Raw genomic sequence first — 15,421 nt, 5'->3', positions numbered from 1 at the left:
ACTGGGATCCTTATGCAGGTCTTTGCGCTTTGCACCGTGTGTGCTTAACCTGCTGCACTACTGTCTGACTCCCTTGAGTTAAAATTTTTCTATTATAGAAAAAATTTAAAAGATACAAATAGCATAGAGAATATTATTTCACATGTGTTTCTCACTGTGCTTCAGAGGTTGTCAACATGCTTTGACTCCTTAAAAAATTGTACGTTTAAGGGAGTCTGGCCGTAGCACAGTGGGTTAAGTGCACGTGGTGCAAAGAGCAAGGACCCAGGTAAGGATCCTGGTTTGAGCCCCTGACTCTCCACCTGCAGGGGAGTCCCTTCATAGGTGGTGAAGCAGGTCTGCAGGTGTCTATCTTTCTCTCTTCTCTGTCTTCCCCTCCTCTCTCCATTTCTTTCTGTCCTATCTAACAACGACGACATCAATAACAACAACAATGAAAAAAAAAACAAGGGCAACAAAAGGGAAAATAAATATAAACAATTTTTTAAAAAATTGTACATTTAATATATATAACTTGATAAATTCACATGCTATGAAGCTTACTGGAGATTCATGTGTTTTTTTCCCCTCATTATCCTATCCTATACTAGCCATCTAATCTTTAAAAAATTTTTTTTTATTATTTTCCCTTGTGTTGCCCTTGTTTTATTGTTGTAGTTATTGTTGTTGTTGTTGATGTCGTTGTTGGATAGGACAGAGCGAAATGGAGAGAGGAGCGGAAGACAAAGAGGGAGAGAAAGATAGACACCTGCAGATCTGCTTCACCACTTGTGAAGCAACTCCTTGCAGCTGGGGAGCCGGAGTCTCGCACTGGGATCCTTACTCTGGTCCTTGTGCTTTGCGCCACGTGTGCTTAACCTGCTGCGCTACCGCCCAGCCACCTCCCCCCTTTATTTTCCTTAACCAGATCTTGGTTTTACTACTCAGCTTTGGCTTATATGTTGGTGTGGAAGATTGATTTTGTACTTTGGAGCCTCAATCATGAAAGTCATTTTGCATAGTTATTATGCTGTCTCCTCAACCCTCATCAAATTTTCCCTCCCTCTGGCCCTTCCTCTTTCCTCCCTTCATTTCTGTTGCCACCAGGGTTATTGCTGGGCCTCAGTGCCTGAACCACCATGGACTGACCGCTCCCCTAGGGTATGCACCTCTAGCACCTTTATTTGATAGGACAAAGAGAGCAATTGGGGGAGGGAAGGGAAAGAGACAGACCTATAGTACTTGCTTCACTGCTGGAAGCTTCCCTCTTGCAGTTGGAGAGTGGGGGTAAAGTCCAGGTTTTTGTGCATGCCTGGCCTCCCCATCTTCTAAATGAGATATACTCCTTTATATTTTTATAAGAAATATTTGTTCCATTATATTTACTCTTTTTTAAAAATTAGTGATTTCACGATGATTGACAAGATTGTTAGATAAGAAGGTTACAATTCCATATAGTTCCCACAACCAGAGTTCCATATTTCATCTCCTCCATTGGAAGTTTCCTTCTTTATCCCTTTTTTATCCCAAAAGATCTTTATGGTCAACAGAGGGTGGAAGATCTGGCTTCTTAACTGGATATGGCTATTGACAGATCAATCCATAACCCTAGCCTGTTTTTGTTTTTCTCTAGTTGGGTAGGTCTCTGGGAAGGTGGGGTTCCAGGACACATTGGTGAGATTGTCTGCCTAGAGAAGTCAGTTTGGCATCATGGTAGCATCTGCAATTTGGTGGCTTTTTTTCTCTTTTTAATTAGTGATTTAATGGTGGTTTATAAGATTATAGTGATACAGCATGCAACTTGAAGGCTCTTTTTAATTAATGATTTAATGGTTTATAAGATTACAGATGGTTTATAAGATTCCACACTATAGTCAGCACCAATGTCTTGCGCTCTCTCCAGACCCTCCCAAATATAATCATCCAGGTTCTTACATAGTCTTAGAGATAGTTTGGTTCCTTTTTTTTTTTTTCTTTTGCAAGTCCATGTGTGTTTCAGATGTTTGCAAATTCATGTGCTTCAAATTTTATAGACAACATTGGTGTGAGAAGAATCTTTTCAAATCAGAATTTTGGAATATCCTAATACTAAAGCACCTTTTATTTTTAAACTTTGTAGGTTACAGGAATTGACTGTTTGTTCAGAAGACAATGTTGATGTTCATGATATAGAATTATTGCAGTATATCAATGTGGATTGTGCAAAATTAAAACGACTCCTAAAGGGTAAGTTTATATATATGCTATATCTGAAATTAATAATTAGGGGGTAAAAACACAGTATTTATGAAGCTATAAATTATATAAATTGTACTGAAGCAGAACATCAAAATGGATTTTTACAATGTATGTGTCCTTGTGAAGTGACTAATAATACTTATAGCTCAGTGATTCACAATCTTTGAAAAAGAGTACAATAGAGAAAATTTCCTAAAATACTGTTACTGGAAACTTTAGCTTAATTATATTTTTTGTTTTTACTAATGGAAGTGGTAGGGTGCTGTTATTTACTTTTGTATATTTCAGGTTGATTTTGTCACTGAAGTGCTAACAGCAGATAGTTTTGGAAGGCAACCATGCTCACCACTTATCCCAAGGCAGCTTAAAGCAGATAGTTTTGCGGGATATTAAAGTGTCATTGCAGAGTGGACCCAGAATGTTGTGATATTATGAGCGGAGGTGAATTAAGTTAGAGATCTCATTTCTGTTTCCAGCTCTGTTGCTGACTGACTGATTTTTCAAAATTACAGTCTATTTCAGTGCCTAGTTTTACTTCCAGGTAGAATATGCCAGTAGTATCGCCACCTCCTAATATGTGAAATGGTCTACATGATTATATAGATTGAATAAACTATTAGAAAGAACTGAAATATTTTTTTTTGTGATAGAGGAGAAAGAATATGTCAGATATTAAACAATATTAATAAACTGAGTATAAATACCAAAATTTCACTGCACAAAAATAATTTTTTAGGCTTATGTAATATAGTTCCTGACTAATTTGATTGTGAAAAAAATCTTATGACATTTATTTTCATACTTAATTTTATTTTGTATATGAGGAAGTTGTTAATAGTTTTCATCTGTAACTTAAAAGGAAATTTAGTTATAGTAATTTTGTAAACCTCAACAGTTTGGCAGTGTGTTTTTCTTGTTCTTAAAGCTGAGTTATTGGATAGCATTCATTTTTTATTTTTTAATTTTAAGTAATTTATTTTAATGAGAGAGAAGTACACAGAGAAAGACCAGTTCTGGTTTAAGCTGATGTAAGAAATTCAACCTGGGGCCTCAGAACCTTAGGTATGAAAGTCTTGTTTTCTCAGCCCTGGCAAGGTAATTTTCATAATGCCTCACATAGCTTTTCCTCCCTCTCCTTCACTTCCCCCTTCCCCCTTCCCCCTTCCCCCTTCCCCCTTCCCCCTTCCCCCTTCCCCCTTCCCCCTTCCCCCTTCCCCCTTCCCCTTCCTCCCTCCCTCCCTCCCTTCCTTCCTTCCTTCCTTCCTTCCTTCCTTCCTTCCTTCCTTCCTTCCTTCCTTCCTTCCTTATTGATGTATAATTCATATAGCCAAGAATACATTGATTCTTTTAAAAAAAACTTTAAAAACTATTTTATTTGAGACAGAACAAATTGAGGAGGAAGAGGCACAACCATCTGGTCCCTCATTTAGTTTTCTAAACAGTTATTTTAACTTACATTTCCTCAGATGTAAAAAGGCTATATTTATATAGGTGAACACTGAGATTGCTTTCCATCTATGCTACCCTTGCTGAGAACTTGATTTTTGGTTACTCACTATCTTCTACATGCTAGTAGTAATAAAGTCACATTTTAGTATTTTTAATAAGGGGAAATGTATAATTTTAGCTTTTATATGAAGATCTGGGCTAGTGAACAGCAACTATTTTAATAAACCATCACTTAATTCTATTTAAATTGTTGAAATTTCAAGACTTTAGTGCCACCCACATTGAAAAATTAAGGAATTGAATGGCTGGTCCGGAAGATAGCGCAGTGGGCAAGCACTGGACTCTCAAGTATGAGGTCCTGAGTTCAATCCCCAGTAACACATGTACCAGAGTGATGTGTGGTGCCCTTGTTCTAGCTCGCTCGCTCGCTCTCTCCCTCTCTCCTCCCTTCCTCCATCTCTCCCTTTCATTCTTTCTCTTTTACTCTCTCTCTCTCTCCCCTCCTGTCTTTCTCATTAACAAATACAATCTTTTATTTTAAAAAAAAATTTTTTTTTTTATCCACCCACCCACCCCAGAGTCTTTTACTTTGGTGTAATACTCCAATACCATTTCAGGTTCGACTTGTGTTTTCTTTTCTAATCTTGTTTTTCAACTTCGGCCTGAGAGTGAGATCATCCCATATTCATCCTTCTGTTTCTGACTTATTTCACTCAACATGATTTTTTCAAGGTCCATCCAAGATCGGCTGAAAACGGTGAAGTCACCATTTTTTACAGCTGAGTAGTATTCCATTGTGTATATAGACCACAACTTGCTCAGCCACTCATCTGTTGTTGGACACCTGGGTTGTTTCCAGGTTTTGGCTATTACAAATTGTGCTGCCAAGAACCTATGTGTACACAGATCTTTTTGGATGGATGTGTTGGGTTCCTTAGGATATATCCCCAGGAGGGGAATTGCAGGGTCATAGGGTAGGTCCATTTCTAGCCTTCTGAGAGTTCTCCAGACTGTTCTCCACAGAGGTTGGACCAATTGACATTCCCACCAGCAGTGCAGGAGGGTTCCAACAAATACAATCTTAAAGAAAAAAAAAAAACTAATATAAAGCCCACAATAAATAAATTCTTTAAAAAAAAAAAGGTGGTCTGGGAGGTGGCGCAGTGGATAAAGCATCGGACTCTGAAGCATGAGGTCCTGAGTTCAATCCCTGGCAGCACATGTACCAGAGTGATGTCTGGTTCTTTCTCTCTCTCCTCCTGTCTTTCTCATTAATAAATAAATAAAATCTTTAAAAAAAAAAAGAATTGAATGGTGAACCCTTTCTACAAAATTTAAAAAGGCATAATTAGGGCTTTATAATTTTTTGTAACTGTGCGGTGACATTTTAGAGATCTAATTTAGGCTTCCCATGCATGGATGGTATTTGTTGAAAATATTAGTTTCCTGGAGGGGAGATAGCATAATGGTTATGCAGAAAACATTTATACCTGAAGCTCTGAGATCTTACACTAAACCCTCTGTACCATTACAAGCCAGAGTTGCACAGTGTTTGAGGAAAAACAGACAGAACTGATTAATTTCCCTAGAAATGTTTACTTTATGATGTTCTTCAAATTATAAGAAAGTGAATGGGTAGATAAATGACTTTTATTGCGTGAGTTATCCCCATTGTATGCAACTCCATCTTATATTTAGAGTAAATGCTACTGAATATGTAAAATATAAAGCCAATTTAAAATATGATAGCAAAAGGTAACTAGATGACAGTGGAGAAAAAGATGGAAGCTTCCTGAATTATGCACAGTAAAAATAGTAATGTTTTGAATTTAATTTAGCAGCATTTATTGAGAAGCTGTAAGAAGGAATCATGCTAAGTAATGGGCTTACAAAGAAATTAGTATATTAAATCTGTCTTTGTACAGTGCAAAGACAAATTTGAATTTGCTTACATTGGTGTAGGAGCCAAATGTGTCATTATCATATTAATTACAAAACTGGTAGTCTCAAATAAGAATGATCAGAAAATGAGAAAAATAGCACATAGTTATTTGTATATAAGAGATGTGAAGAGAAAAAGAGCAAGATTATTAAAAAAAATAAGACAATCATAGCAACCTTTGAAGTGAAGTTATATTGGCTTTGTATCGAGGGTTACCTTTAGTGTACATAACCTGTGAGCTTTTGGTTTATGTTAATTAACTTTACTTTTACGTTGTAGTCAGTTCTTCTTCTAGCGTTTGCCCTTCTTCCGTAGCCAGTCAGCAGCGTCAGGTTGAGCCTGATGTAAAGTTTCGAGACCTCCTTTGAATCTGGAGAGGTGGCAGTCGTTGACTATGTGGGTCATAGTCTGTCTGTAGCCGCAGGGGCAGTTCGGGTCGTCTCTGGCTCCCCAGCGATGGAACATAGCGGCGCACCTGGGGAAAAATTGCATATAATAGGAAAGTTATTTCTCTAGTGTTTATGTTAACTAATTATTCTAGAGTTAATTGTAAATCTTTCCCCTCCCCAGAAACAGCATTTAAATTTAAAGCCCTAAAGAAGATTGCACAGTTAGCAGTTATAAATAGCCTGGAAAAGGTAAGTTACCATCTCTTAGGTATTGCTATTGCAGTTTTGTTAATTTTGGCTTACTGATGTTGTAAATTTTAGTATTATGAATAAAAATGTCATGGCTTGAGTAATTCAAGTTGATTTTTAGGAAGAATGCATTGCATTCTTATGAAGGAAATTAGAACTTTGTGATGTAATTGGAGTCATCTGACATTTCATTTACTGTATTAAAGAAATCATTGCTTTTATATGAAAACATATATATATTTTTTTGTAGGCATTTTGGAACTGGGTAGAAAACTATCCAGATGAATTTACAAAGCTATACCAGATTCCACAGACTGATATGGCTGGTAAGGATAAGATTGACTTAATTTTTTTTTTTTCATTCAAACCGTTATTTAGGAGACCTGAGTGGGAGAGAGACATTATGGTAATGCAAAAAAAAAAAAAAAAAAAGACTTTCAGGCTTGGGAGTCTGGAGTTTCAGGTTCAATTCCCCACACGATCGTAAGCCAGAGCTGAGCAATGCTCTGGTTTAAAAAACAAAACACTGAAGAGGACGTGAAGACCGAGCACTTTCCTTGTTTTTTTCATTTTCTTTTTCTTGTTACTAAGATGCTCCCACATCTTGTCAGCTGATGTCAAGTAGGAAAATAGGAAATACTGTCTCCTTTTACATGTCTGGTACTTTTAACTCTCTCCCGTTCCTTTGAGCAAATATGTGAAGAAGTTTGAAATGGAACTCTAACCTCTGTTTTCATACTTTTATACTGTGGATTAAACCTGAGTTTGCACATATACTATTGTGTCCTACTATTGAAGACACTTTTTAAAAATAAGTGTTTTTTTTTGTTGTTGTTGTTTTTTTTTGCCTCCAGGCTTATTGCTGGGGTTTGGTGCCTGCACTGTGAATCTAGTGCTCCTGGAGGCCATTTTTTTTCCTTTTGTTGCCCCCCTTTTTTATTGTTGTTGTTATTATTGTTGTTATTGCCCTCATTGTTGTTGGCTAGAACAGAGAGGAGAAAAGAATGATAGACACCTGCAGACCAACTTCACCGCTTGTGAAGCGACTACATTGCAGGAGGGAGCCAGGGGCCTGAACCGGGATCCTTAACACCAGTCCTTACGCTTGATACTCCTATGCACTTAACCCGCTGCGCTACTGCCTGGCCCCCTAAACAAGTTTTTTTATTTCAGCATTAGTGTTGGGATAGTTTTTTTTTTTTTTTTTTTCTTTTCTTTCTTCCAAGGTTATTGCTGGGGCTGGGTGCCTGCACTATGAATCTACTGCTCCTGGGGGCCATTTTTTCCACTTTGTTGCCCTTGTTATTGTTGTTATTATTCCTGCTACTGCTGTTGTTGGATAGGACTGAGAGAAATCGAGAACGGAGGAGAAGATAGAGAGAGAGAGAAAGATAGACATCTGCAGACCCACTTCACTTGTGAAGCCACCCCTCTGCAGGTGGAGAGCTTGGGCTCAAACCAGGATCTTTATACCAGTCGTTGTACTGCACACCATGTGTGTGAAACCTGCTGCACTACCTCTGGGCCCCCACACCTAGCATTTTTTTAAAGAGTTATTTATTTTTAGGAGATAAAGAAAATATGAGAGAGAGAGAGAAAGAGATACATGCCAAGACACAGCTCTACTCTGGCATATGGCAGTGTGGGAGATTGAAACTGAGGCCTCTGGAATATGAAACATGCAAGTCCTTTGCTCTAATACTGAGTTCTCTCTCTAGCTCTTTACATAGAATTCTTGAGACTTAAGTATAAAGCAGAAGATAACTCCTGAGGAGCTTTAGTAATTCCTTTTGAGAAAGTGTCCAATCTTTGTTTCATGGGTACAGTAATTACACTTTGCATAATCCTGTGCATTAGTGCTAAACACAGATTTGGCTATTCTAAAAAAATCCTTCCTAAGAGGGACCATAGTAGCTCTTTTGACGCATCGATAATATAGCATTGGGGGCTGGGTTAAAGCCCCTAGTCCTTACCTGCAGGGGGAAAGCTTCATGAATGGTGAAGCAGGTCTGCAGGTGCCTTTCTGTCCCTGTGTCCCTCTCTAGCTCTCCCGCCCACTCAGTTTCTCTCTGTTCAAATAAAAATAGTTAAAAAAAAAAAGACTTTTAAAAAAGACACTATAACATTACTTATTTGAATGAGCTTGTATAATGTTTAAATGAATTTTCAAGTTTATCTTTGTAAAAGGTAAGATTTGGGTTATTGAGTAGTGCTGACATTTAATTTACTGGCATATATTTTCTCATCTAATGATATCATTTGATATTTACGTTTTCACTTAGAGTGTGCAGAAAAACTCTTTGACTTAGTGGATGGTTTTGCTGAAAGCACCAAACGTAAAGCAGCTGTTTGGCCACTACAGATCATTCTTCTTATATTGTGTCCAGAAATTATCCAGGATATATCCAAAGATGTGGTTGATGAGAACAATATGAACAAGGTGAGGAATGTAAAATTATTTCCATTATGTCAAGATATGAAGCAGCTTATTTTATTGAAAGTATCCATTACTTTGGGACTATTATTCCAAGCATGATATTTCTGGGGTCCATTTCTACTTATAATCTTAAAATTCTTTTGTTTGTTTTTATCATCAAGGTTATCACTGAGCCTTAAATGCCCACATGGCTCCACTACTCCCAGTGGCCTTTTTTCCTACTGCTTTTCTTTGGTTTTCTGATAGGAGAAGGAGGGAGAGTGGAGAGAGACCTGCAGCACTGCTCTACCACTCATGAAGCTCCCCCACCTGCAAAGTGGGAACTGGGCCGTTGAACCCTATGCGCATGTACATGGTAATGTCCACTCTACCGGGTGTGTCACCACCTAGTCCCTACAGGTTTTTTTTTAAATCTGTTTTTTATTTTAGACTTGCTTACAGGCCTTAGCAGAAACATTTCTGCATAGACTTATTTGAAGGAAAAAGTGATTTCACTCATTAAAGATTTAAATCAGTCTCTTAATTTTATTTTCTTGTTAAAACTAAGTGACACTTTTCTTCAGTTTCTGTAATGATCACTGCCAGAGTTGCCCTTTTAGGATTCATCATTCTTGTGGCTGTCACTTGGTGTGTGTTCACTTAGTAATAATTAAAGTATCTTCACAACAGTTTTCACAGCATTTTATTAGGAAGGTGGAATACCACATATGTCATCTATTCTGAATATGCTGTGTAGCACCCAGCAGTTCTAAAAGGCTTTTATAATTTCTTAAAAAGAACTGGGTATTGCTGTTTTATTTGAATATCTGCTTACATTTTGTTTTGATAATAGATTTTTATCCATTTGCTTATTTAAAAAAAATTTTATTATTATTGTTTTTTGCCTCCAGGGTTATTGCTGGGGCTTGGTGCCTGTACTACGAATCCACTGCTCCTGGAGGCTATTTGTTCCCTTTTGTTGCCCTTGTTGCTGTGCTTGTTGTAGTTCTTATTGTTGTCATAGCTGTTGTTGTTGTTGGATAGGACAGAGAGAAATGGGGGGGGAAGACAGAGGGGGAGAGAAAGACAGACACCTGCAGACCTGCTTCACTGCCTGTGAATTGACTCCCCTGCAGGTGGGGAGCCGGGGGCTTGAACCGGGATCCTTAGCCGGCCTTTGCGCTTTGCCCCACGTGCACTTAACCCACTGCGCTATCGCCTGACTCCCGGGAGAAATACTTTTAACTGACTAACCGTGAACTGAACTCCTTTAACTTGAATGCAGATAGAGATGTGTATAATCAGCTGAAGATTCAGTATTTTGCAGAAATAGTCCATCAGGAGTTTATGCACTGATGGGTAAATGGATAAACTTGATCATTTTGAGAGTAAATGAATCTGTCCTACTTCATCTAGGTATATATTCCTACTTTTCTGTTGTGAAGGTGCTATTTTTTATGTTAGGATGTTTTTGGAGCCCTTCAAAAAGTGACTTTTTTTTGTTTTTCTTTACTGGGAAAATAGATACAGGCATGCATAAATATGATGATAAATATGATGATAAATATGATGATAAATATGATGATAAATATGATGCATAAATATGATGATAACAAGTGTTTTTTTGATACCTAGGAAAGAAATTGTCAGATCTTATGACAGGTCTATTTTTGAAAACATTTTCGAGGATTCTTCAGACTATTTTCCATAGGAACTGGACCAGTTTACATTCCCATCAGCAGTGTAAAAGGGGTCCTTCTCATCGCCCCCATATCATTCCCAGAACTTGTTTCTTTAATTTTTGTTGTTTGTCATTCTATAGGTGTATCCCAGGTGTGAGATGGTATCTCATTATTGTCGTGATTTGCTTTCCTCTGATAATAAGTGACATTTATTATTTTTCATATGCCTGTTGCTATGCGATTATCTTCTTTGGTTGAAGAGTTAGCTCAGATATTCTATTTCCTGATGAAGTTACTTTTGTTGTTGCTGAGTTTTGTAAGTTCTTTATGTATTTCGATTATTAGCCCTTTCTTTGTCTGATATATGGCATGTAAATATTTTCTCCCATTCAGTAGGATGTCTTTATTTTAGTGATGACTGCTTTTGCTGTGCAAAAGCTTTTTAGTTTAAACTTATTTCATTGGTTTTTCTTGCTTTTGTCTACCTTCCCCTCAGACTCCAGAGCAGACGTAATGAAGTGCTCTGCCAGTTGACCTTTTTTTTAAAAGAAAAGTTTATTAGTGATTTAATATTGATTTACAAAATTATCAGACTTTATTTCTAATACCAAGTCTTGAATCTTTTATTTTTTTTATCACTGGGACTTCACCTCTCTAGACCATTTTTTTTTTTTTTCAGATAGACAGAAATAAACCACAACACTGAGGCTTCCTTGCTTCCTTCACTGTGGTGGAGACTGGGTCATGTGCATGACAAAACAAACACATTATCCAAGTGTGTTGTCTTGCCCACCCTAAGTCCTTAATCCATTTTAAATTGTTTCCCTCCTTCCCTCTTTCCTTCCTACACTTTTCAACTCTGGCTTATACTAGTGTCAGGGACTGAAGCAGTGATCTCTAAGCCTCAGGCATGGAAGTTGTATAATTGCCGTGCAATTTCCCTTATTCTTTGAGTTGACCTTGTGCACAATGGAATGTTAGGAACTTGTTTTATCCTTCTGCATGTAGCTGCCCAGTTTTCCTAAATCACATATTGAAAAGACTGTTTTCCATTTTATACTCTGAAGAGTGTGTGTGTGTGTGTGTCTGTTGAGAGAGTGCAAGAGAGAGACGTGAAACCATAGCACTGAGCTTCCTTCAGTGCAATGGGAGCCCACTTGAACCTGGGTTGTGCACATGGCAAAGCAGCACACTATCTAAGTGAGCTATATTACTGGCCCATGGATCCCTTTGTCATAAATTAACTGTCCATATTGGTGAAGGCTTATTTCTAGACTCTAAATTATTTTCCATGGACCTATGTGTCTTTTTTTAATCTAAGAATTTTCAGATATGAAAACTTCCCATAGCTCTTCTTTTGCTGCAACCCAGATGATTTGGTATGTTGTGTTTTTACTTCAGTTTGTCTTGATATTTTCTTTCTTTGTGATACTTTTTTTCTTTGACCAATTGTGTTGCACAATTTTGATATTTGTGACTTTTCTTTCTATTGATTTCCCATTATATTTCATTGTCATTAGGAAAGATATGTTGTTTCATTCCTGGGAATTAAACCCAAGACCTCATATATGTTAAGCATATGTGTTTGCTACTGAGTTCCATTCCTGTTTCAAAAGATAAATTTTTTTAATGATTTCAATCTGTTTAGATTTATTATGTGAAACAGTTTTTTTGATGAGGCCAGTGCCTCATGCATGTGTGACCTGACTACTTAATCAGTCACTTTTCATTCAAAATGAAAGTTAGAGTTAAGAGACACCACTGCACCAAAGTTCTCCCTGGTATTGTGGACTCCCATGTGGTTACTTAAACGTGGTTTACTTAAACGTGGTTTACTTAAACGTGGTTTACTCCCATGGTTTACTTAAACGTAAACCACATATCCAGCAAGGCAGTGCCCTCCAGTCCCACCTTTAAACTTATTAAATGTTTTCAAAAGTTGGGATTTTTTTTTTTGTTTGTTTTTTAAGCAAAAGCTGTTTTGCAAGTGTGTGTTGTCAGGTACAATTTCATCTCTCTTCAAAACGTATGTCAGCATGCCTCAACCTCCACTAAAGTGCCACTTTCCTTTTGTTATAGGGCATTGTGTTTTCCCTGCCTCCCTCTCTGTCTTCATCTTTGCTTATTTATTTAATTTTACATTAAATAAATTATATAGTCAACAGGGGCTTAAATCCATACTATTCCCACCACCAGAGTTCTGAATCTTCTGTCTTCCCACTGTAAGCCACCACATTTCCCCTAAGGTTGTAGACATGGGCCAGCCATCATCTCTACAACTGTCTACATTTATACATAATTGCCCCCTTTTTCTTCCTGATCCAATCCTCTCTTCCCCTCCAAGCCACTCATGACACCATAACTACCTCCATATGTCCCTCTCCTTTTCCTTCTGTCTCTCTGGGTGCTGATGGAGCTGGAGTTCAGAGCCTATCACTTCTTCCCTGTTGGGAGTATGGATCAAGGTTGTTTTGGGGGTTTCTGCCTTTATCCTTTCTTTGTCTCTCCCATTCTCCTTTCTATCTTCCTTCCTTGCTGTGGGGCTGCACTGCTCTAGAATGACTTTTTCAGGTAAAGGAGAGAAGGGGGTAGGGGAAAGGAGGAGGGGGATATCATAACACTGAAGCATCTTCCAGTACAGTGGAGGCTGAACTTGGACCTGGGTCCTGACAATGGTAAAACAGTACACTGCCTAAGTGAGATATTTTGCCAGTCGCACCCCACCCCATTAACCTCAAGTATGTAGATAAACCCCAAGGGTTTATTTATATTTCACCCTGAACTAATGTTTGTGTTGGTGTAACAATATGGTGTCTCCTGGAGATTGTTTCATGCCCTTGAAATGACTGTTTTCTGCTATTGTTGGATTACTTTAGCTTTTGACATTTTATTTATTCTTTTACTTTTGACATTTTTATATTTGAGAATACATGTGATGGAGATGTGAGACTTTTCATTAATGAGAAAAGGGGAAAAAAGACATATGTTAGTAAGGGGACTTGAAATCACAAAACTAGACAACCTTTTGCGAGGAATAGAATTTAGAGCAATAAAACAGCTTAAGGTGTATTCTTAGAAGGCTGAAAGTTTAATATTGCCTGGAGTTTTAGATAAGGATATGCAGCTTGATATAGCTCATAGACAAGAGAGTATGATATTTTAGATTGTAACACAAAAAGAATATAATTGACTGAATTCAGGATTGAAATGTCTGCTATCATGTTTAGGAAAGACTGTTTCTGGGACCAGGTGGTGGTGCACCTGGTTAAGTGGTCACACTGTAGTGCGCAAGCACCTGGGTTCAAGCCCCTGGTCCCCACCTACAGAGGGAAAGCTACATGAGTGGTAAAGCAGAGTTGTAGGTGTCTCTCTGTCTTTCTTCCTCTTTTTCTCTCCCCCTTCCTTCTCAATTTCTCTCTGTCTCTAGCCAATAACAAATAAAAACATTTAAAAAATTAATCTATAAAAAAGACTCATTTCTTAAAAGTATCAACAAAGAAATGAAAAATAACAAGTTTTGGAATTTGAGAAACAATGATGACAGCCACTTAAGTTATAAAATCAAAATATCAATTATGTACATTTAGGAGTACACTTTTAAGTGACTGATAATTTCCTACTTAATAGATGAGTCTGAAATCTAAGATACTTCATATCTTGTCCCATTGCTATATTTGAATTCTTTAGAAGTTGTTTCTGGACAGTCTACGAAAAGCACTTGCTGGCCATGGAGGAAGTAGGCAGCTGACGGAAAGTGCTGCAATTGCTTGTGTCAAACTGTGCAAAGCAAGTACTTATATCAATTGGGAAGATAACTCTGTAATTTTCCTGCTAGTTCAGTCCATGGTGGTTGATCTTAAGGTAATGTGTTTATTATTTCTCTACTACAAGTTTTAAGAAAGTTTAATGAAAAGTAAGCTTGTAGTATAAGTGTTAACTAGATTTTCATTGACAATCATTGTTAATAATACAATCCTGAGTCTGTAATTATAAATTTATAGGACTTGCTCTTGTTGTTTTTATATTCCTGAGGCTAAATAAAGTGGTTTAGAATGTTTATTCAGTTAGCATAAATACTCATTTTTGGATTATAGATAACACATTAGGCCCTGAAAGGAACCAATTGTGGCATAGTTCAATTTTTATTTTAAATTTATTTCTTTATTGGGGAATTAATGTTTTACATTCAACAGTAAATACAATAGTTTGTACATGCATAACATTCCCCAGTTTCCCATTTAACAATACAACCCCCACTATGGCATTTATCATCCTTCATGGATCAATTTTTGCAGATTAATGAACGACAGTAAAATATTAGTGTTCTGTGTTTTCTGACTACTGAATGTTATAGCTATCTATGTGGATATGTTGATATTATGAAATATTAGTAAAGAGAATGCATGACTACTTAAAGGCATTTGTTTTCTGTTGGAATTTTTATAGAACTTGCTTTTTAATCCAAGTAAACCATTTTCAAGAGGCAGTCAGCCTGCAGATGTGGATCTGATGATTGATTGTCTGGTTTCTTGCTTTCGTATAAGTCCTCACAATAACCAACACTTTAAGGTGAGAACATTCACTTTTTTATCTAGCTAAATTTGTTAGTCTAACTAGATGCTGTTGATTCTTTGTAAATGTGAAATAATTAGTAAGATGAATAAAGGGGCTGGGTGTTGGTGCACCCAATTTAACTCATTCATTCCCAAGGAATGATCAGGGAGTCATGTTCAAACTACCAGTTCAAACTACCCACCTGCAGGAGGGAACTTCACAAATGATGAAGCAGTGCTGCAGGGTTCTCTCTTTCTCTGGCTCCTCCATCCCTCTCAGTTTCTGTGTCTTATTAAATAAAAGAAGGAATGTAAATTAAATAAATAAGTTTATTTAAAGAAAAAGAGGGAGTGGAGCAATAGCGCAGTGGGTTAAGCACATGTGGCATAAAGTGCAAGGGCCAGCATAAGGGTCCAGGTTCGAGCCCCCGGCTCCCCACCTGCAGGGGAGTCGCTTCACTGGCGGTGAAGCAGGTCTGCAGGTGTCTACCTTTCTCTCCCCCTCTCTGTCTTCCCCTCCTCTC

The 15,421-nt window shown here is 37.5% G+C and overlaps 1 protein-coding gene across 5 annotated transcripts in view; it reads left to right on the top strand.

The window, feature by feature from the left end:
* Window positions 1-15,421, top strand: part of NF1 (neurofibromin 1) — a 317,563-nt gene that overhangs the window by 76,110 nt on the left and 226,032 nt on the right. For all 5 annotated transcript variants that reach the window (XM_007530811.3, XM_007530810.3, XM_060203994.1 and 2 more), the window contains 6 exons: window positions 2,099-2,205; window positions 6,179-6,246; window positions 6,497-6,572; window positions 8,529-8,686; window positions 14,032-14,205; window positions 14,791-14,913. In XM_007530811.3, the coding sequence (XP_007530873.2) occupies window positions 2,099-2,205; window positions 6,179-6,246; window positions 6,497-6,572; window positions 8,529-8,686; window positions 14,032-14,205; window positions 14,791-14,913 (706 nt within the window). The remainder of the gene's footprint in view (window positions 1-2,098; window positions 2,206-6,178; window positions 6,247-6,496; window positions 6,573-8,528; window positions 8,687-14,031; window positions 14,206-14,790; window positions 14,914-15,421) is intronic.

This window comes from Erinaceus europaeus, chromosome 12, assembly GCF_950295315.1.
Source record: "Erinaceus europaeus chromosome 12, mEriEur2.1, whole genome shotgun sequence".
NCBI classification, from domain to species: domain Eukaryota; kingdom Metazoa; phylum Chordata; class Mammalia; order Eulipotyphla; family Erinaceidae; genus Erinaceus; species Erinaceus europaeus.
The sequence above is the reverse complement of the archived record's forward strand: the minus strand, read 5'-3'. Positions and strand labels throughout refer to the sequence as shown.